Source organism: Symphodus melops (assembly GCF_947650265.1).
Source record: "Symphodus melops genome assembly, chromosome: 18".
In the NCBI taxonomy this organism is placed as follows: domain Eukaryota; kingdom Metazoa; phylum Chordata; class Actinopteri; order Labriformes; family Labridae; genus Symphodus; species Symphodus melops.
In genome coordinates, this window is record NC_136708.1 from 3,728,518 (window position 1) to 3,751,349 (window position 22,832).

At 43.7% G+C, this 22,832-nt stretch overlaps 1 protein-coding gene across 1 annotated transcript in view; it reads right to left on the reverse strand.

The window, feature by feature from the left end:
* Positions 1 to 7,091: 7,091 nt before the first annotated feature.
* LOC306839101 (ubiquitin-conjugating enzyme E2 E2-like) overlaps positions 7,092 to 22,832 on the reverse strand; it is a 65,673-nt gene continuing 49,932 nt past the window's right edge. Inside the window, exons 4-6 of the mRNA XM_079367594.1 lie at positions 22,038 to 22,170; positions 13,665 to 13,812; positions 7,092 to 7,852 (exon numbers count right to left, since the gene is read on the reverse strand). Coding sequence (XP_079223720.1) covers positions 7,755 to 7,852; positions 13,665 to 13,812; positions 22,038 to 22,170 — 379 coding nt within the window. The 3' untranslated portion in view covers positions 7,092 to 7,754. The remainder of the gene's footprint in view (positions 7,853 to 13,664; positions 13,813 to 22,037; positions 22,171 to 22,832) is intronic.

Below are 22,832 nucleotides of genomic sequence, written 5' to 3' on the forward strand. Positions count from 1 at the left end.
AAAATAAAAGCACACCCGTCTTTTCGAAAAGATAAGCTTTGCTAAGCTTGTCGGGCACTTACAGTGACACTTAAGTGAAATAGTATCAGAACTTAAGTAAAAATAAGGAAGCATATTATGAAACATTATAAAAGTGTCAAAATAAAAGAAAAGCTAAGAGGTAACACAAGGTATTCCATGTCTTTAATTTTATAAGGGGACATATAATGAAAAATTCACTTTTTCAAAAATATTTATTTGGGTAATGTGTTGTATTCAACCCAAACCCCAGCACAGATCTTTCATTTAGACCACAGGGGTTTGAAAAGGTGGAAACTGGGGATACTATGTCCTCTATAAAGCAAAGAAATAACATCAATAACATCTTATGCCTGAGTGCAAAACAGTTTGTTATCCAGATACTTGATATGACTTGGCCTGCATTCAAGTCTTTCATGGTTTGTTTGTTTTTTATTTAAAAACTGAAACTTGTCACACACAAATAATAATAATAATAATAATAATTTGAAAATTGTTCAGAAATTTGAATTTTCAGAAACAATTTAATCATTCCGGCCTACTGATAGATACTCATGTCAAAAGTGCCACTAAGTGATACATGGGCATGTAACAGGAGACCCCAGGCAAAGACATGATTGGATCCTCACACTCAATGTTTGTAAGACCAATCAAATCAAATGAACTTTATTTATCCGTTAGGAACTTCATTGCAGGGAATGCGCCAGTACAGAACACAAGACACAACACACACAACATCACACACACAGATAATCTTTTCCTTTAAGTTGTTTTGCTTTCTTCAAAATTGTTTTGGATTTGTTTGTACTCATCTTGTGTTTTCCCTTGTTTTGGGTCTTTGTAGTCATTTTTGTTAACATTAAGAATGGTTAGCGTGTCTTCAGTTGTTTCAGAGCTTTTGTTGTTGTGATGTGTGTCTCTTTGTTTTGGCTCTCTTTGTTTACTTAGCATGCATCCTATTTGTCTGAAGTCTCTTTGTGGCTATTTTATGCTTCCAGTTGTTTTATTCTTAGGTCCCCTTCAGAAATCCAGCCGTGAGCTGAGGAGTAACCTTATTCGAGGTTCGGTGCTTTTATTTTGTAAGGGTTCAACAGGCCCGTATCCGCCATTATAGCGAGTGATTAACGTGAACTTGACGCTGCCGCGGGGCGCGTGCCTCCTCTCGCCGGAAGTGTTGGTCCAGCAGCAGACAGGCGTCCTGACATTGTCATCTACACTCCTCTGGTTTTTATCTTTAAACAGACTCAGTGAGATGTCAAAAAAATGTCAAAGAGAAGACAACATTTATAAAAGGACACACATTTGGTTTTAAATGAATCACAAGGTAGAAGCAGTTTATCAGAACAGAAATCCCTTTAACACTGACATGTCTGAAGTTAAATGAAGACTTATTTACTTAACAATAACCTTACTGTCACTTTGACTTTCCTCCTGCTTAATACTTCCCCGCTGCCTTACTGTCACTTCCTGTTCATATTAATTGATGAAAATTCATGTTGAGCTTCTTAACGACCCTTTTTATCAAAGACTTCTAAAGGACGAAACAAACATTGACACTACCTGGATCACACTACCAGCTAACTTCATAGCTGGGAAGTGTAGCTTCATAAATCAAGCTATAGGCTTGAGTTACAGTCCTAACACTAAACACTAAAACAAGACAACCCGGAGCGCAGTGACAGTTTTATAAGGCCATTACACCGCATGTTAAAGTGGCCTGGCATTTGAAATGTGCTGAAGGTTAAATTAATGTTAAACAAAGTGGCTTCTAAGAGACGTGCAGTTAAAGATTCACCTTTTTATCACATTTTTCGGAGCATTTTGTGAACTCTAACGGCAGAGCGTTTACAACCAGAGAGCCAGAAATATGAAAATGAATCTGTATGGTTTATCATTTGAACATGAAGACCTTCACACCTGCAGCTGAGGTCACTAAAGTCTAATCCACACTTTAAATACATTTTCAGTTTCTTTCTAATGCTGAAGACTGAGGAAGCTTTAAACGGGTTTTCAATGACTCAAGCAGAGTGCCATCAGAAGGTTTAAAAAACAAAAACATTTCAAATTAGAATAATTTTCAAAGCTTTTTATTTGTATGCTTACTTGAAATTACTTTTACTCCTCAAACAAAACACATCATTGGACCATGTTTACTGCTTTTTGGGTCTTTATTTGAGTTTATTCTGGTACTACATATTCAGGCGTTTTTGTCTTTGGCCCATTAAGCCTAGTGCTGGTTTTTGGTTAGACACCCCCCCCCCCCTCCTCCACCACCCCCAGCATGTGATCCTTTTCTTTGTGAGTGTTTATGCCTAGATTTTGACTCTTATGTTTACAAAAAAACACAAGTGCCATCTTGAAACAAATCAGGTAGAAATGAAGAGTGTACTGGGTGTGTGTTCACACAACTATGAAATAAAATTAAAAAAAAGAAGAGGGTAAAGAAGTCTTTACCCGTGTTAATCTGGGAATAACTTTATGTTTTCAGCAGCATGGATGATCCCGTCTGCAAACAAAGACGACCCTCACTCCAGAGTGTAAATAAAATAAACGTTATAATGCAGACCAGCCACTTTTTTAGTCCCAGCTTAACGTGGGCCTTCTCTCTCCTATTGATCACTTAACTCTCTTTGCAAATGTCGCATCACTTTCCATGCATCAGTGGCTTCTGCTTTTCCCTCTTTCTCCCACCACAGAGGGAGAGGGAGGGGGAGGGGGTGGGGGTGGGGGGGCAAAGGGAGGAAGATTCCCCCCCCCTCCCCCTGCCGATGTGTCAACCATAATTAACTCTGCCACTGTTGCTCCACTTTGCCGGTTTTGCAACGTACTCAGAGCCTAAAAAAAAAAAAAAAAAACCAAAAAACCACAGAACAGCTTTGTCTGCTGCTCGGAGCGAGGCGGACACGTCTGCTTTGAAAAGAAACATCAACAAGTGTGAGTTTGTTCTCTGCTGGATTCTGTTTCCATACACACTGAAGCTCCATCTCACACACACACACACACACACACACACACACACAAACAGTCTTTCATACAAATACAAACACACACAAACAACAGCTACTTTTTGCAGAACACTCACTCCTTTTCTTTTCCAAAAAAAAGAGGCATTCTGTGTAATGAAGGAATTCCTGTAAAAAGAAATTACAAATCGATGAGGCAGGATTAAGGAGAAGTCATTGCAGGTCATGTGTTAATATCAATCGTCTTCATAAATAAAGTCAATGCTGAAGGGTAAAATCCTGCAGTTCATCGAGTGTCCGCTGGAGCTGCAGGAACTCAGGAACTCAAACGCACACCACATTCAATAAAGCCGTTTTTACAGCAGAAATAAACACGTTTACAGCCCGGTACAAAAAAGGACATATGTCTGATCACTTATTGTCACCACTGGCACACGCTGTGAGGAGGGTGAATACTTTCATACAGGCTCCGTTTTAATTTGAATGAGCAATAGGTCGACGTGTTATCCGTAGTAAGGCGTGTAGTTGACTTGATTGACAGGTGGGCGTGACGTAACGGTTCATCAGGAGGTTTAAAACCCGCCTCAGCTCCGGCTCTCAGCCTGTCGTTAGGCTGACAGAGAGTTAGGCTGAGACAGGATTTCCAACATGGCGGCTGCTGCCGATGAGCCTCCAGAGCGCCCTGACGGATGACGTCACTCAGCCTTCATCCATTGAGATTTACAGTCTGTGGCTGCAGAAGTTGGGGACACGTGTCCGTACACTGTGCACAGTTATCATTTCTCATTTGCATGAAATTCCTTTGTGGGAAACGTGTGCTCACAAGATAGTTACTAACATTATGGAGATTATCCCTCTGTATCAAATCACGCATTATGATTCATTTCAACATTTCTTCTTCTGTTTCAATGTTGAAGATGTTATTTGACTTGCATAAACTACTAACACTTGTGCACAAGACGTTACCAGAGGTGGAATCGTGTCCATGACAAATCATTTGTGGAAACTTGTAGACAAAAGTGTTTTGTTTCCACAAAGGAGTTACTCTTTTATGTGCACTTTCATAAGCAGTGCAAACCAGACTTTAGGTCATGTGTTTTTCTCGTTCAGCATTGGATCATCTTTTCTTAGGTAAGAAAAGAGAAGATGAAATGTTTTGGCACTCTGTGTAAAGTTTCTACTCAACATCTCCGACTGCTCCTTAAACAGAATGAAATGGGCTGAAGGATTTTTTGGTGGGCTCACCCACACGTGCAGGTCACCCCTAAATCTGAAAGGACATTTTCAGGAGCTTTTAAGTAAGTGTGAAAGCACCATTAAAAAGTGATCCTTTGTGCTTTCAGTCTTGTACGTGTGTGAGTGTGAACACAAACAGCTGAATTCCTCCTGCCAGCCCTCCTCGTGTTTTCTCTGCAGACAGTCTGAGTGAGCTGACGTGAGAACAGGAGGAGCAGGACCGGTGCAGGATTGTTTACCTTGAGCGAGTGGGAGTGTGTGCCGATGTTTATTCCCTGTGATCAGTGCTCGAACACAGATGTGTGTACGTGACCGCTACAATCTCAACTTTCTCTACACTAAAGGATTTTTCGTCGCTCTTTTGTTGTTGTTGTTGTGAATCTGTCCGACGACACGCACACATGGTTCTTGTTAAGCCCCTCAATCTTCAGTAATGACTCCTGTTTCTGCGGAAGACCTTTTCCCCCTGAAATCAGGGTGTGTAGGAGTTCACACTCGGGCTTTCATGTCTGCACCGAACAGTCCAGCTGCTTTCATGCAAACCTGCAGCACATTAAATGTGGACTGTTCCGTCCACGCGAGGTGAGTTTGACATAATGTCTGCGCTGCTTTCCTTTGAGGGGAATTCAAACGCCGTTTGAAATGTAGTGCCACTTAGCGCTTCAGCTCACAGCTGCAGACGGAGAAAATGTGCCGTTTGAACTGAAGTTATGAACGACCAATCAGGATAATCGTCCTCTCAGGACATTTCTAAATCATTACAAACACATTTTGAGCGATCGGGGTTCGACAATAAGAGGAGAGAGTGAAATAAGAGTGAGATAAGGTCAAATACAGTTTGATGTAAGAATGGATATTGTTCTGGTTGTTGTATAATGATACGTTAAGCTCTTTGCTACTTTAGGACGGTATATAAAACACTTTTTTTGAGCATGTTACAACACATTTTTAGGGTGCACTTACACCATGCAAACATGTCCTATACTGTGTTTTACCCTCCTTGGCCTGCACTCACACTGCTCCAGCAGTCCACATCCGTACTACAGAGAACAACATGGAGAACCTGGCTGCTTCTTTGCTGACTCTGTGTCTTACTTTGAGTCATTTAGTCACATACAGCCAGTACACTCCTGGATGTGTAGGCATGATGTGCCTGAATTTGTACCTTGCAGAAGCGCACCTCTTCCAAACGAGCCAGGACCGAGGAAGAGAGGAGCACTCCTACTCGTCAAACCAAGTGACTGTAGGGGTGAAGTGTGCAAACTTAACTCAGTGTGGCGTTAACAGGGCATCTGATTGCTGGTTATTGATCCTACATCTAAAAAAAAAAAAAAGTTTAAAAACAAACAATGGATACAAATGGAGGATAAATGTGCAAAAGAAATCATGAAGGCATCTTTTGTCAAATTGAACTTTGAGTCTACCTTTGATTTGGAAATAAAACAAAAAGCTAGTTAACGTGCTGGCGTACAGCTCTCTGAGTTGTGACCTTGGAAGAGCAGCATGTTCTTTTTCCACACAGTCCCGGTGATGTTTGACCACATCCTCAGCTAACAGGGGCATCAAAGCTTTACAGTCAGAGCATCAGAGCAGAACGTGTTCACCTGAACGGACAAATCCAGGTGCCTTTGTGTCATGCCGAGAGCCGGAGCAGCATTTGGATTAAGCAGCACGAGAAGAGACGAAGCCGCCTCGTTCAGTGTCAACAGGCTGCGCCCGGAGAGGTGTGATGATGCAGGGAATGTTTTCTTTACACTCTATAAAGTCTGAAAAACCCATCATGGAACAGCAGAACAGGATGTAGAGTGATAAAGTCATGCTGTTCTCCGAGCCCGAGGCCACGTTCTGAGACACAACAGCCCAGCGTGACAAAACAAAGCCTCCTTATTCACCTCCATTAGACCCCTGTGCGAGGACGGCAGGGGGGGCAACACAGACGGATCACACAGAACAAAACACTGCATCACAAAACTTTGCAACATTGTCCGGCATTTTACCCACAAAATACAGGCAGACATGTTTGTAGGATCAGTCTGAAGCTTTACTCACTGTTACCTGACCACAGCTGTGCTGACTTTGTTTGACGTCGTTATTTTTTATCTGCCAATTCTTCAAACTGTTGCTCGTAGTTGACGTATAAAAGCCCTGCTGAAAAATGGCAGGAAGATTTCAGCAGTTGTCCCCATGGGATTTGTTTGAGCCTGAAATGTAATAAAAGATTTTTTTTCCTCCAAAATTCAATAACTGGTCAATAAATATGTCAAAAAATGCTGAGCCCAAAATGTAGTAACTTTTTTTCGCCCGTTGATACATAAATGGAGCAGACAAAATATTTTTCTCTTAATAATGTAAAAAAAAAGTGACTATGTGTTGGGCTCAGCATTTCGTTATACAATCGACCAGTTATCACGTTTCAGGTGGTTTTTTACGTTTTGTGTAGTCCTTACATTTCGGGCTCTAACAGAATCGGCGTTGGCAGTCGGTGAGAGGAAACTCTCTGATTGGCTGTTGGCTGCCCTCTGGATAATCTGCAATGTGAACACCTTTATTGTTCAATCACATCCTCTGGAGGATTTTCAGTGCCTTTCTTTTTTTTGTGTCTTTAATCCCATTCATGGTGCAGACAACGAAACGTGTGTGTTCAGTTATCACTGAGAAACGAGACGAGACGTTTTGTCCTGTGTGAGAAACCTTATTCAAGTCACTGGAGAATTAACATGAGGTCACACAACATCACTTTCACTATCTCATCTGTCAGCTCTCTGTGGTGAACCGTCATTTCAAACAGGAAGTGGTCCGGGTGATGAGCCTGCACACGCTGTAATCGCACACACGCACACACACACACGTTTAAAGGAACAGAGACGGAGAGTGTCACATCACAGCCAGTGTTTAATCGAGTATTCAATGAGTATGTTTTCTCACAAGGCATTAAATGTACAGCAAACTACCACTATTGTCATACATGGTGATGGGCTCACTCCATGCTGGAAATAATACCATGACTACATGTCCACTGCATGAACACACATCCTGATGCCATGCACTAATATCGACCATGAGCTGAGAAGAAAATGAAAAACAACAACAAAAACGCCCTCGCTCGGTCCGAGCGCTTTCACGTGAAACCATCACATAAAACGGGAATAATTCGACGAGGGTGGCGACAATGTTATAAACAATGCGACGACAATAAGAAGAACAACAATCGACGAGAACAATGACAGTATTAAAGCTTTTCATGACCATATCAACATTCAGTGTATTGGAAAATACGATCCCAATAGACTCTTTGTATAAAAAAGAAGCTTTTCAAGTCAGCATGGAACAAATAACAGTTCATTTCTGCGGGCGGGCGGGTGGGCGGGACAGGGCGGGGCGGATGACAGGAGCGGGTGTGCTTCCATAGATTTAGGAGAAAGGGGTACATGGTGTGTGTGTGTGTGTGTGTGTGTGTGTGTGTGTGTGTGTGTGTGTGTGTGTGTGTGTGTGTGTGTGTGTAAGTAGGCAGAGGGGTCCAGGAGGAGGCGTGCAGCTCTATGTGGCGTAGCGTTTGGTCCACTGTTTGGCTATCCTGTCGTGCTCGGCTCTGTTGGTCAGGTACTGTGTGGCGATGCTTCCAACCAGAGGGTCAGCTGTCGACACAGAGACACAGAACACATCAGCGTTTTCATCACACTTTCCTGACGTGTTCCTGAAATCATGACAGTCAACAAACGAGCGGAGAAGAACATACAGAGGAAGAGAAAGCTGAACGGAGAACTTCAATCATGTGCACAGAGGATCGCAAGAAAAAATAAAATATATAAAAAATATACATATGCAGAAATAATAACTAGCGGAGTTGGCAGAAGAAACTTCGGATGAAGTCAAAGAGAAAAACATGGATGATGCATTCACGCATTCAGCTCCCCCTGAAAAGTTTTTCACGTGTGAACAGAAAACATCACAGACAGACAAGCAGAGGGATGAAGACTTCTATCCAACAAGGTGAAGATGCAAATCCAGTCCAGTGAGGTTAAAGGCTGGACATGAAGATTGGACAGTTCCTACAGAGTCTGCTTTAGATAAGAAACATTTCCTTATCTGTACCTTGATGAGATGTTAAGATTTGTATGCAGGAAGTTGGACATCCGAAGGGAACAGACTGTTTCAGGGTTCATTTGATTACACGAGGGAGGGCGGGCGACGCTATTTCAGCCTTTAGAAAAATCACCATCTGTGACAGTCATATTTTATTTAGAAGGACACAGAGCATGTTTACACAGTCCCAGTCACACTGTTTGACATCCAATTACCTGACGCAGCGCATCAGAGGCCTAAAACGGTGCAGAAACCTGCCGACGAGCGCCGCCGCTCATCAGCATGCATGGGAATTTTATTACAACCTGCGAGAAGCCACAGGAAAGGCGTACGTCAAACAAATGGAGCTCCGTCTGCGGAGTGTGGCGTGTGACGGACAGCGCCGCTGTCATCAACAGCTCTGTGAAATGTGCAGGCTGCTGTAAATTACAGGTGATCATGGCGGCTCCAGCAGCCAACAGTGTCTGTTGATTCAAACACGTGTGGTCAGTAAACAGCCTCCGTTATGAATCCCCTCCGGCTCCTCTATTGATTATCTGATGGTCGACTCGTCCTGCTGCTCAATTTCTCAGTGAGGTGACATACACACACACACGCGCACACACACACACACACAGCTCTTGCGGGGGCTCGGCCATGCTGACAGCGCGTCAGATGAGCTCGCCTGAGCAAGCAACACAAACAGCCCTCCCGCTCTAATCCCTGACAGGGTTTCAATGATGGGGGGGGGGGGGGGGGGGGGGGTTACAGGCTTATACTCATATTTATGGATGAATGGATCCACACATATCACAGCGTGGTGGCCTGCAGCTGGAAGCATCTCACTTCTGATGTGACAGCTTGTGAAAGATTTCCTGAATCATCACATCAAAGGCGGCTTCATGTCCTGCTTTCCTTGTTTGACCAGTTTGTGCTCAAACAAAGACTGTGCTTTCTAGACTAGTGTGCACCATAGTGTTCATACTAGAACAACTGTAGCCCTGGTTTCTTTTTTTTTTTTTTTTTACTATTTTTGATGCACATTTTTTTATTTTTTTTATTTTTTTAATCTAATTTAATTTTGCAGTGTGGGATTTTCGTTGCTGTTTTTTAGCCTGATGGTCTTAATACAAACTGTTTGGACTATTTCAGCATTTTTGAGTCGTATTTTTCTCCTTTTTTTTTTTCATAATGCAAAAGTGTGAAAAACTACAAAGTGCTCGATGTTACACAGTTGCAGTTACATAACAATAGAGGAGATCTGATTGGAGCGGTGTTTTACGAACCTCAGACCTCAACATTGGCTCACAGTTTCCTTGGATGAGCAGAAACGTCAGTGCATTTATGAGTGTAATAAAAACAGCCTGTTGGATGACGGGAGAAGGATTTGTAGACTTACGGATCCTTTATAATTATTGTATTCAATGGTTTGGGGATGTAGAGGTTTTTTTTTTTGATGGTGAGAAGATTTTGTTGAACCGACAGTGAAATCACATGGACACAAAACGCCGTGCGAGTCCTTCAGAGTCATTTTAAAGCAATCTCAGCTCTTTTCAGGTTGTTTTCTTGTTTTCAGATAGAGCGCAGAAAGTAGTCCAGTTTTTATCTCACATATTCTGATATCAATCCAGATAGCAAAGCCGTCCTTTCCGGCATGCCGAGTTTTGTGTTATTACAGGTTTTGACAAACTGACGCCCCCTGAAGCTACGGAGGGGAAAAAAAACGACACTTTTATTAGAAAAGACTGGCCGGATATCCGCACATATCAGTCTGATAGATACACACGAGGCGGTGCAGACAGTAGACGGCGGCAGGAGGAATCCCTCTGGCTTTGTTAAAAATTTAAGATTACTATTTGGACGTTTCACAGGAAAAGACAGAGAGTAAAAAAAGGCTTGACACCAGACAGAGGCCCTGGGCTGGATTTGAGCCTGAGATACGCTCTGACAAGGAATGTGACTGCTGGGAGGCCTGAGGTAGAAATGCGCCTGTGGGACGATGTGCAGGGCTCGGTGTGGCATGACGGCGGGGGGACGGCGGCCTCGGGGAGGGTTGATTAACTGTCATTCCATCGTCCTCCCTCCCTTTAATGAGCCACATGCCAATGAGCTCCGCCTGCACGGGAAGGAGCGACTTCAGACGGAGCGAGGTGGAAGGATATTTTTAGGGGTATTTCAGACCCACATTCAAGCACTCGAAGCTGGGTGTAAAAAAAAACAAAAAAACTTAAAGAAGTGGAGAGAAGTGCAGAAGGCGGACTGATTTTGATGAGGCAAGAGGCAGAAAGTGCGTGGGTAACAGAAAGGAGGGGGTGGCGATTTTTGTTTTTATTCTATATTTTGGCAGCGACGGGGGTGTCAATCAAGTCTCTTTTGTGTCGCACTAAAAAGGAATCGGTTCATTTGATCTCTCGTCGGCATCTGAAAACGTGGAGGAAGAAGAAGAAGAGGAGAGGAAAAGCTATTCTCGTTTTTTCTTCTTTTTTTTTTTTCCGCCCACGGAGAGAGAATATCCGCCGTGAGGTTTATCAAAGAGCGTTCCCCACAGAGAGGCCACGAGCGATCATCAGAGGACTTCACCATCATCACCATCGCTCTTCCTCATATCATCTCATTCCCACACTATTCAACTCTGAAATCACCTGTCACTCTGCCACCTTTCTAAGTCTCTCTGGCACATTTCTCATTTCTCTCTCTCTCTCTGATATTGGACACTTATTTTTTTTTTTCTTTGAACAGCTTCCACCACCTCTGCTTGCTTCATTTAAAACCTCACATCAACACGCATTAATGGACAGAGGGTATGTTGAACTGGAAAACGGGTTGGGTTTTTGCTGGTCATATAAAAGAAGGATTGAATTCCCTCACCTCTCGTTTCTTAGCTGTGCTGGTAAACTCCACCATTATGGATCCAATTAGCTTTAAAAATGTCTCCTCGTTGACCGGTGTCAGCTGTTTGCAGGGTTGTTCAGCCACAGCCAGGCCTGCTTAAATATTGATTTGACTGCAATGAAGGGAGCAGGAATACTCCGGCTCACTGTTACAGCACATCATTGTAAGACGGGGGGGGGGGGGGGGGGGGGATGCAAATGTTATGTAAATGATGGTTTCCACAATGAGCTTGTATGAGAGATGGGAATAAGAGAGAGGACTGTTAGCTTTGTTTTAGAGAGCGTCCAGGAACAGGAAGTTCTAAAAGCATCTGGAGTCATTTTTTTAAAAGGGTTGATCCGTCTGCTGATTCATGTTGATGATCTCCATCCACACGACCACTCCGGGGAAACATAACACCACATTACCATTCATTTGCATCCAAGTCAAGTTCATTTAAATAACACTTTTCTGACAAACTTTCACCCCAAGGTGCTCCACGGGGGGACAAGCGGACCAAAATAAGAACAAAAAAATGACAACAGAAAAACACTATTTCCCAAGACAGCAAGGACATGAAGCTGTTTAAAAAACAAAACAAAAAGAAAAAACAGACTCAAATAGAACTCTAATTAAAATCAAAACCCAAATTAAAAACACAAGTCATCCATTACGGTTTAAACCTTTCAAGAGAGCTCGCTGTTTTGGATTTCAAAAAACATACTGTATAGATCTGCTCAGTGTTTGACCTGCTGCAGGTTTGTTGGACACCTGTGTGTGTGTGTGTGTGTGTGTGTGTGTGTGTGTGTGTGTGTGTGTTGCAGTGGCGATTTTAGAGTCCGTTTGGCCCCTCAGCTAAAATCACTTGCTGGGGACCGTCACACCAGCGTTCATGTGCACTCCTCCTTTAGCTGCCTGTTTTTTTTTTTCTCTCTTATAGTCGGATAAATCTTCTCCATTTCTCTTTGTTGACTTTCATTGACAGACTTTCAGATAATGCATGTGACGTTTTGTGCACCTGCCTCTGCTCGTGTTTGCACTGCTAGAGACGGCCACGCACTCCTTATGGACCCTGCGGGTCAAAGACACAGACGGCAGGTAATTCAAGCAACAAGCCATTCTCATGGACAGTCAGAAGAGCACTCACGCTGATACACTGCTTTCAGGTTATGTGGGCTGGTAGTTGAGTCATCACATTCAAAGGTTACAATGAGACAAGGTTAACACATTCAAAGCATTACTTTTCAACATTCAGAAAGTTGGGCTTTAATTATTCATTTGAACCTTTTTATTTGAAAGGCAGATTCCTTTTTAGGTTCATTCAGTCGTAGTTTCAATGTTAACACGTCGAACGGAGGGAAAAAGAGATAAACAACTTCGGTGGCCTTCAGTGTTTTTACTTCTCCTTCATGTCGACTCGTGAATATTTCACAGCAGGTTAACAAGTGGAGGTGGGATCATGAAAAGGGGAAGGACACATCCTTTGTTGGTCCCTTAAAGGGAAGGTCATTTGTACACTCTGCTCTGGAGACACAGCGGCGAGTCTCCAGTCTGTTGGGGCCCTGGACAAACATTTACTGAGGGCCCTTCCAACTGCTCCAATATCTCGCAGTGTCCCGATGCTCCTTCTTCTTTCTTTTCTTTATTTATTTTTTTACTCCCAGAGAGATCACTTCTCTTTATTTCCTTCAGAGATTTTCATTGGTTGTCACAGGAGTGATACACGCCTCTATGAAGGTTTATTCTCTGATGGGCCCACTGCCCAACAGAAATGTAGTTTTGCTTATGTAAATTATGTAATCTGAATTTTTTTTTTAGCAGGGCAATGAGAGTTGAATACAATGCTAATGCTGTGGTTTAAAATGTGTCAGTTCTTAAGGGGCCACAAGCAGTTTCCTGCCTCTGTATGAACACACACGCGCGCACACACACACACACACACACGAATGGATAAGTGGACGTGGATAAGTTGTCGAGCAGCAATAATTCACACCTCTATTCGACAGCATGTCTGACGTGTTTCAGTGGACACACAGCACGATCAACTGAGTGGATTTAAAGAAGCTCCTCACTGTTAAAAACACACGTCTCTCATATCGCTTAAAACTCGCAGCAGTGAATTAAAGTTACCATCTTCATAACATGTAGTCATATTTAAAACAAACTTTTGTTTATTTATAAGTAAATCCAGTCCAGGACATTTACATAATCAGGCCCCGATTGTAACAGAAAAAGAGAAGACGGTGTTTTTGACCAATCACTGAAGTGATGTTATACTCTGTTTAAAAAGGTTACAGGACTGTTTCCCTCTCTGTAAGCTGCCCGTCTGCTGCTCTGCACAAAGAGCATGACTCAAACCGCAAAAGGACACACTTCTACGTACATTATCCACACAGAATAGACGTGTCAGTCAAGCTGTCATGGCTCAAATTGGAAAGCAAAATGACGGGGAGAAGCGCTGTGTGTGTGTGTGTGTGTGTGTGTGTGTGTGTGTGTGTGCGCTGCAGCTCTCACCAGGGTTGCAGTCAGTGAGCAGGGAGCAGATGGACAGCAGGACCTTGGAGATGGTGAGAGCAGGACTCCAGTTGTCCTTCAGGATGTCCAGACAGATCACCCCCTGGCTGTTGATGTTACAGTGGTAGATCCTCGTACGAAACGTCACCTACACACACACACACACACACACACACACACACACACACACACACACACACACACACACACACACACACACACACACACACACACACACACACACACACACACACACACACACACACACACACACACACACACACACACACACACACACACACACACACACACACACACACACACACACACACACACACACACACACACACACACACACACACCAGATTGACATGATTAGTGCAGTTTGGACTTCAATGAGAGAATAGCTCTGTCTCTGTGAACTGAAAACGTCTAGACCAATTAATTACAGTGATGACATCACACATGTAAGCTGGGACAACAATCATTTACAGAAGGGACTAAATACATGGACTGTGTGCCAGTGCAGCTCCTGGTTAAAGACATGGATGAAGAGCTGACTTAACAGATTTTTTTTTGTGGTACTTTTGGATACCATCGAGCGCTGCATGCATGCATGGTGGTGCAGTGGTTAGCGCTGTAGCCCCACAGTGTTTGCATGCTCTCCTCCCACAGTCCAAACACACACTCGTCAGCTCAGTTCATGGATGTGATTGTGGCTCATTATCTGTCTGTGAAGAGTCCATGGTGTCACCCCCGCCTCTCGCCCAATGACGCGACCCCGATCAGGAAAAGCTAGGTAAAGTTAATGGATGGTGGTGAAGTGATGATCTTTAAAAATACACAGATTGGGTCATTTAAAACCCAGTGGTGACAAAAAGTTCTGAAGTATTAAAAAGGTTGACGAGGAGCAGCTCGACCTCATGAAGGAGTGACCTTGACCTCTGCTTCTTGAAACAAAGGCTGAGCAGGAGAGGAAGTCCAGGCCAGGCTTCTGCTTCCTTTGTTCCTCCCACTTTCGTCCTCGCCTCTCAAGTCTCCGTCTCCTTCTCATATGAGACAAACAACAGTCGCGCCCCTGTCCTCGTTCCTCCCCGGTGTGACTTAGATAGATCAACCAAGAGGACACATTGAATGACACGAAATGAAACAGCAGAGACGGGGGTGATTGACGGCGAGGGGACGAGGCCGTCCTCTCCTGTTCTTACACCTCCGCTCAGATGGGTTAGCGGTGGCATGCTAATGTTGGCAGCTGATGAAGGGGATCCTTGGCCCGTCTGTGTGGTCTCATTATCTGTCCTGTAATCCTATCACAGCTGATTGGGAGAGATAACGATACTTCCTCAGCGGTACAGAAGCTCTAATCTGCCGTCTCCTCTGTATCATGACGACATCCTCACGGTCTCTGGACTTAACCTCTGCATCGACATGTTGTATCCCCACAACTGTATGATGAACAGTACATGTCACTGTCACCTTTCAATGTGTTTTAGATGGGACAGGGCTGACTGATCGAACTTCAGGAAGGCAGGAAGTGATGTCAAAAGAAGGATGGAGAGGTGACGGACAAGCAGCAGAGCCCCGACGGTATTTTTTTAATAGGTCAGCGGATAGAGTCGGATATTAAGGAAAAAGAGAGAGAGAGAGGACATGAGGAAAGAGACGCATGTCGGATTCAAACCCAGGCTGCCTGCACTCGCCAGCCACTAGGCCACCGGTCCCCCCTGTATTGACTGCCTGCCTTGAAAATAACGCTGCGTGTGTTTGGAAAGAAGAAACATAAAGAAGCAGCTTCATTCTCATGCACAGAGCTCACGGGTCAGACCGGCTGCAGGATATAAACGTCACATCGCCTTACTGCTCGCTGCTGTGCTGGACTGTTCCTGCATACTGTCTGCTGTGTCTCACAGGGCACATTTACACTCTGGGGGCCGGCAGGAAAAAAAGTTGGGAGTGAAAAACATGCAGATCAAGTCATGGTCGAGCCGAACATAGAGTCATTAAAAAGATTTTTTTTTAAAGTGTTTTAGCTGCTTTGTCTGCGACAGAGCACGGTCCTCTATCAGGACCTTTTTCTCTTCATTTACACGGACTTTGTTTCACTCTCAGTCCGGATAAAGGAGATTAAAAGCATACAAATTGATAATTCTATTTAAAGGCAGTCAGGGAGTTTTTATTTTTTTATTTTAAAAGAGAAAGAGTGGAAAGGTTTGGATTGTTGAAGGGCTGATCATCTGTAAGCCGGAGCGTGGCTTTTACAAAAAAAAAGAGACGGATGTCAAGATAAATATGCCAAAGAGTTCAGCTCGATAGAGGGAAGAGCTCCGGTTAGAAAAGCTAACATCTCAGCCTGAACTGCTCCAGATCCTCGTCCTTTTCACCTTGACTCTCCGTCTAAGAGAATCAGCGTCGTCTTTAACTGGCCTCATCGTCCTCACATTAGCCATGAGCCAGCGGGCTGAGCAGCTGCAGCTGTCGGCTCGGTGGCTGTGAGCCGGTGAGCTGCTGGATGGCCCGGCTCACAGCCAGTCTGGAAAAACATGACAGCAGGAGGCCAAGAGTTTAGACGGGCTCAGTTTCCCCCTCAGCATGGACTGCCAGGAGAGAGAGAGTCCCGTCGGAGGGGGGGGGGGGGGGGGGGGGGGGGATGAGGAGGAGACATTGTTTCTCTTTTGGAGTCGTGTTTCAAACCAGACTGCAGATTAAACACCCAAACCTGAAACTAAACTCTCCATAAAGGTAATTTGATAAAATCATTTCTATTTTCATCAGTAACTGAAACGTTTCAGTATCAGAACCCATTACTGTCTAAAACCCTAACCCAGCTTTGAATCATGACTACCATTAAAAATAATCAGATTCTTTTCTTCTTATTTTCTCAATGTTGATTAATAACTGATTAGCCTTAGTTAGCTAATTTGTTGTATCTGCACGACACAACGACACAGAAAACAACAAACTGAGGCTGAGCTCGAGCAGCAGCTCCTCCCGCGTCCTGCAGGTTAAAATGACGTCAGCCATCTGTCGCTGCAGGAGGCTCGTTGGAAACGCTGTCTCAGCCGAACTTCCAAAAACTTCCAAAACCCAAACACACGCCTCGTCCAGTGTGTGCCAGTGATGAACTCATCTTAGAACCAGGCTGTAAACACCTTAATTCATCCTTTTTTCATGCGGCGTGTTTGTGACTTCTGGCTCTCCTGGTTCCAGCCTCAAGCGGACCCTGGACAAACTGCAGGATCCTGCACTTCGGAGGTTGCTACTTGGTTTGGTGGCTTTAAAGAGAGTCAGCACTTTTGCATGATGTTTAAAAAAAAAAAGAAGTTGGTTTATTGTGTAAGCTTGAATGAAATTGCTGAAATTGTACTTCATCGAATTCCCCGAAGTGGGACAAAAACTCCTGGATAAAGCGCCTGGGGATCAATTTGTACCCGCCTCAGGGCCGAAGTTTAAAACAACCTGAATTATTTGTGCTGTCTTGACAAATCTCAACCACATTTTCAGCTTAACCCGAAGCAGGCCAGGAGCCTCTGGATGGTCAACATTTACAGTAAACAGCTTTAAATAGTTCCAAGTTTGACTTCTTACGTTTATTTTTTTTACAACTTGTGTCTGTAAACAGATCATAGAGGTTAGACTGTGAGTATTTCAAGACCTGAAACCAAAACCAGGGGCAAAATCAGAAGAGAGAGAGGGGGGGGGAGAGCGAGAGAGAGAGGGGGGGGAGAGAGAGCGAGAGAGAGGCAACAACTGTCAGCCAGTCTACTATGTAAATACTGACACACACTTGCATCAGCAGAACACACACACACACACACACACACACACACACACACACACACACACACACACACACACACACACACACACACACACACACACACACACACACACACACACACACACACACACACACACACACACACACACACACACACACACACACACTGGAGGGAAGCCAGACGCTGAATGCGAGCAGCATGTATGACAGAAGGAGACATAATAAAGAGAAGGAGAAGTCCTGTGATATTTTCCTTCCTTTTTGCAGCTAGAAGAAAAAACAACAACAACAACAATGAATGTTTCCTTCTGACGAGTATTGTGTTTGCATCAAAGACTATTTCATCTTCCTCCTTTGTGTCAGAGGGCTCCATTGTTGTTCTTTAATAACACATGAGCTAACCACGCTGAGGCTCGGCCTGACGTGTTATTCATCATCACCATGATGAACACACGCTCAACCCCACATAAACCCAAAATTAAATCACCTCTGACACACTCTCCAACGTGATGCACTTTTCTTTTTTTAAAAACTTCAGCGAGCAGCAGTTTGAGGATATCACAGGAGAGCTTAAACACATGATTGTGACTCAGATATGAGTGCCGTTATCAGCACTGTGAAGGTTTGCACCTGATTTTGATTTATTTGAGAATCTCGCTGTTTGACCACAGTGTCAACACCCCTAATATCAACAGGAGCTGTGTTGCCTCAGTGTGTCTGGTGATTTGCAATCATTTCAGAGGTAGTCACTCAGTGAGCTTCATTCTATACATATCGGCAGTGTCAGCTTAAAAAAACCTCAAACTTCCAGTGCAAACACAGCGGCCATGTTATTATGAAAGTCACATCAATTTCTTTGAATCGAAAAACAACCCATCAATAACGCTTCTGTGCACACCCACACAGGTGTTAGTGATTGACACCATGATTCTCTGGAATATGTGGGCGGGGTCAAGTTTGTTTGACCGACAGCTGAGGGAGGATTTGACGACCTGTTATCGTACTCGTTGGTGCTTCGAGTCTTTAACCTGGTTTTGTCAACGTAGCTTCATCTATTTCCATCCTGCTCCGGTCTGGTCAGACAGAATTATAAAAAATTAAAAAAAACACCAGTGAGGCTTTGAAGAGACTTTGCGTCCATTTTGGCGCCCCCTGTGGACAAAGTGGTGAGTCTTATCTTTTTGCTGATGTCGTCCCGATCACCTGTAATTATTTTTGAAAAAAAAACAAAAAAACAACAACAAAAAAAGATCTCTTCCTGCTCTATTTAAACAGTCAAACATATCACTCCATGTGACTCTTTACTTCATCTCTTCACCCGGCTCGATCTCCACGTCAGCTGTTTTAAGATTATATACAAGTTCTAGTTTGCTTTCGTTACCGCTCAAATTTAAAGCTGTTTTTTTTTAGTTTTTTTTTTACCAACTAATATTCCAAAAGCTCTCGACAGTAGAGCACGGAGATCATTAAAAAAAGATTCATTGTGTGCTTCTGCCTTGGATGAGATATATACTGTGTATGAGAAGTGGACGTAGCTGCTGGAGCATCAACCATTGATCTGAAGGTTAAACGTATGAAGCCGTCCTTTTGGAGCCAGATGTGACAAAAATACACGAGGTGAAAGAACTTTAATGTTTACTGATCCTCGATGCAAACATATCCTGACTTATCACATCTCTAATAAAGGACAAAAGATGAAAACATAAACATTGAAATATGTCAAAGACAACTTGAAACTCGGCACTGGGCGCACAAACTAAAGAGGTCAAAGTTGACTGATATCGTCAAAAAGAGAAAAACTTCTGGGTAATTTTACAGCAGACCTTTTGAAACGCAGCTTTTTGAGCATCCACTTGAGACACCAGCTGCTGGTTATTTGCGGGAAAAAAAGCCGGTTTTTGGCTCTTTTGCATTAGCTTTGAAAATCCAGAGGCTATATTTACTTTTATAGTCTGTGTGTTCAGCTTGACACAAGCAACTAAATCATTTGATTACATCGACACAGTGAATGTCCTTACGTACCACTAAGGGGAAGATTTAGACGGCTGACTGATGAAAGTTGGCACAACTCTTAACGTGATAATGTTGCATCAATCTTAGATCTTCGGCAGAGCCTGTGAGCAGAGTGGAGATGTGAGAATATCAGCTTCTCTCACTCGCAGAGCTGTTTGTTCCCCCCCCGCTCCGCCGCTCAAAGCCGTTTCAGGCTGATACGCTCCATATTGCTCTGAGCTCAACTCACATTTCATATTGCTCTGCTCAAATCACTCACCGCTCGCTGCAAGCAAAGAAACATACCTCTGTATGCTCCACCGTCGAGCTTATGGCAGCACAGTTTTTGACAGATTGTGTGCAATACAAAGAAGCAGACACTGGAGCTCAGGTATGCTTTAAGCTCATGGTGCAAAGTTAACAGGAACAAAACTGCAGAGGATGAAACAAAACAGCAGCAGATTCCATCTGGATAGAGCGTGCAGGAGAAGAAGGAGGAGGAGGAGTCTTCTGTTTCTGAGTCAACATTATTGCTGTTCCCAGCAGACCAGTTTCCCACTCAGTTAAACAGATATTTAGTTCAGACTAATTTACTAGATTAAAGGTAAGAAAACAGGCAGAATTCATTTATAATGTAATTTGGTTGGCCGCGTGTGGCTAAAGCTAGCAGTGACAGCACTTCCTGCACGTTAACATCCACACACACCTGTGCTAAATGTGGTAACGGTTACTCGGGTTGGTATGCAAGTTTAACCTGACACAGCCAACAAACTTTTTTTATTTAAATTCTTTTTTAGATCTAAATACTGCGCTGCTGCTTTGTTTACATCCTGGTTGTAGAGCAGGGAGAGCTGAGCGACAGCCAGTCTACGACTTCCGCCCCGGCGAGGAGGCAAGAGGGCCGCATTCCAGTCTGAGCACAACATTTGAAAAGTAATGTTGGTCTTCATTTATTCAACCGACTAGTAAAAGTGGTTCTGAATAGCAACATTAACCGTTTAGTCAACATGCACACTTATTTTACGCCACTACAACATGGATGAGGACGTTTCTGTAAAGATAGAATTGGAAACTGAAAAGAGCAGTGAAGAGAATAAAGCAGAGGAACTCCATGAAACGTCCACAACGTCATGGCCCCGCCCACTTGTTGGCCGTGAAATGCTGGCAGGAATAAATCCACTTAAAAGTCTGTCAACGCTTTTTCCCCCCCAAGAGGGCCGTGCATGTGTGAAAATGGTTCATGTGTGATTGTAAAGATGCAGGAATGTAATTAAAGAATAAAAAAAATAATAATAATAAAACCTGACAATAAAAATAGCTTCTTGATACACAAATGTTTTGTATTGCTGCCGTAGATTCATTCTGCAGGCAGCTTCCAAACCGGCTGTAAATTATGAGCTATTAAAGAAAAAACGGCCTGTTTAATCACTGAAAGGCGCCGATCGATATTTTGAGTGGCTACATCACAGCAGTAACACAGCAGAGACCAACATTCTTGTTAAGATGCATTCCTGTTTTCAAACCTAAAAACAACCTGTATCTCACTCCTTTAAAAGTCGACCTGACTCGACGAAGACAGAGGAGCGACTCTGAGAGGTATAATTACAGGTTTTGTCAGTGGAGACTGGTGGCTTTGAAGAGAGCGATGTAAAGTCTCTTTCTACAAAGAGGTCTTCTCTGCAGGGATCCTGTCAGACACTCGGAATAAAGATGACAGTCTGCCAGGCGAAAAAAACAAAAACATTTAGAGGACGTCTATCATGCCGACTTTTCAGCCCATTTTAGGATTTTAAATCTTTTTGAGGCTGTTATGAAGCTGCTTGAATTATTATAAAAATCTTTACTCGTACGATCCCAAAACAAGAATCAAAAGACCTGATTTAAAACATCGAAAACAAAAAGGATTTTGTATCCCCCGTTTGCTTTCCAAGCTTTCTTCTAATGTCTTCCTCGTCATTTTTAAAGCTCCTGTGAGGAGGTTTCTACTACTTATGTAACAGAATCAAATAAAAACCCAAGCAGGTGACTTCTGCATCGCTTTTTTACGATGTCTGAAATGGCAGCAGCCGGGCGTTGGTGCTGGACAACATGCTGCAGGGACGTTTTGTTTCTACCTTTTCAAAGTGAGGAAAACCTTTGAGTGAAAGCAGAATGAGATGTTTGGTGAAAAAAACAAAATAAACTTCTTGCACATGTACAGGACAAGATTGGCGAAGCTGAACAGCGTTGTCCAATGGGGGGCGCCAAAAACCCCCAAAACTTAGAGATCCTGACAGGAGCTTTAATGTCCTTTTAAATTGGTTTTCTAACATACATTTTCCAAATGATTGTTAATCTTTAATTAAACATTGTTTTGTAACGCCAACAATAAAACGTGTGAGCCAATCAGTCACCATCAGAGCGGCTTCAGCGCTGCTGTTAGCCATTATTCTGTCACCGTGCTGGAGGTGAACGAGTCTTAAACAAGTCATTGTTGAGAGACAACTGTGTGGAAAGCTGACGGGACAATGGGGACATTGTTCAGAGCTGTGGGTGAAGGAGCGGCGGGGGGGGGGGCTGTGCTGAATAACTGTAGGGCATCACTCTCTCGCTCGCTCACTCACCTTGGGGGGTTTGAAGGGGTAGTCTGGTGTGAAGGCGATGTCCAGGAAGAAGACTCCTCCCTCGTACACGGAGCCCGGAGGGCCCAGGATGGTCGACCTCCACTCATAGATGTTGTCTCCTTTAGGACCGGCACTGCAAAGAGAGAGAGAGAGAGAGAAAAGAGAGAAAGAGGCGAAATGTAATTTAAGAGCAGCGAGGAAAATGTTCCGTCTAATGGTGTAACTGAATTCTGCACGCGGCGGTGAGTGAGAGAATAAATAAAGTGAGAGATTATCAGCTGTTCAATCAGCCGCACGGAGCTGCTGCTGTTTCAGCCTCTTATCCATTAGAAGATTATGCTCCAGTGTGTGTTACAAAGACTCTGTGTGTGTGTGTGTGTGTGTGTGTGTGTGTGTGTGTGTGTGTGTGTGTGTGTGTAGGCCGGGAAAAATGATGAGTATGATCAATGTCATGTGCATGACTGATCTGTCTGGGATGTGAAGGCAAGCATGAAACACCGCCCTACACACTGCACGCACACACACACACACTGCACACACACACACCCCTACACACACACACACACACTGCACACACACACACACCCCTACACACACACACACACACACACACACAGGAAGGTGTTGAGCAGCGGCAGCTCCGTTTCCTCGGTCTTCATCAGCGATTCACCGCTGGGCAGCTGGCTGCTGCCGAGCCTCATTGTTACCTTTATTCTCGCTACACACACACACACACACACATACACACACACACACACACACACATACACACACAAAGACACAAACAAAATCACG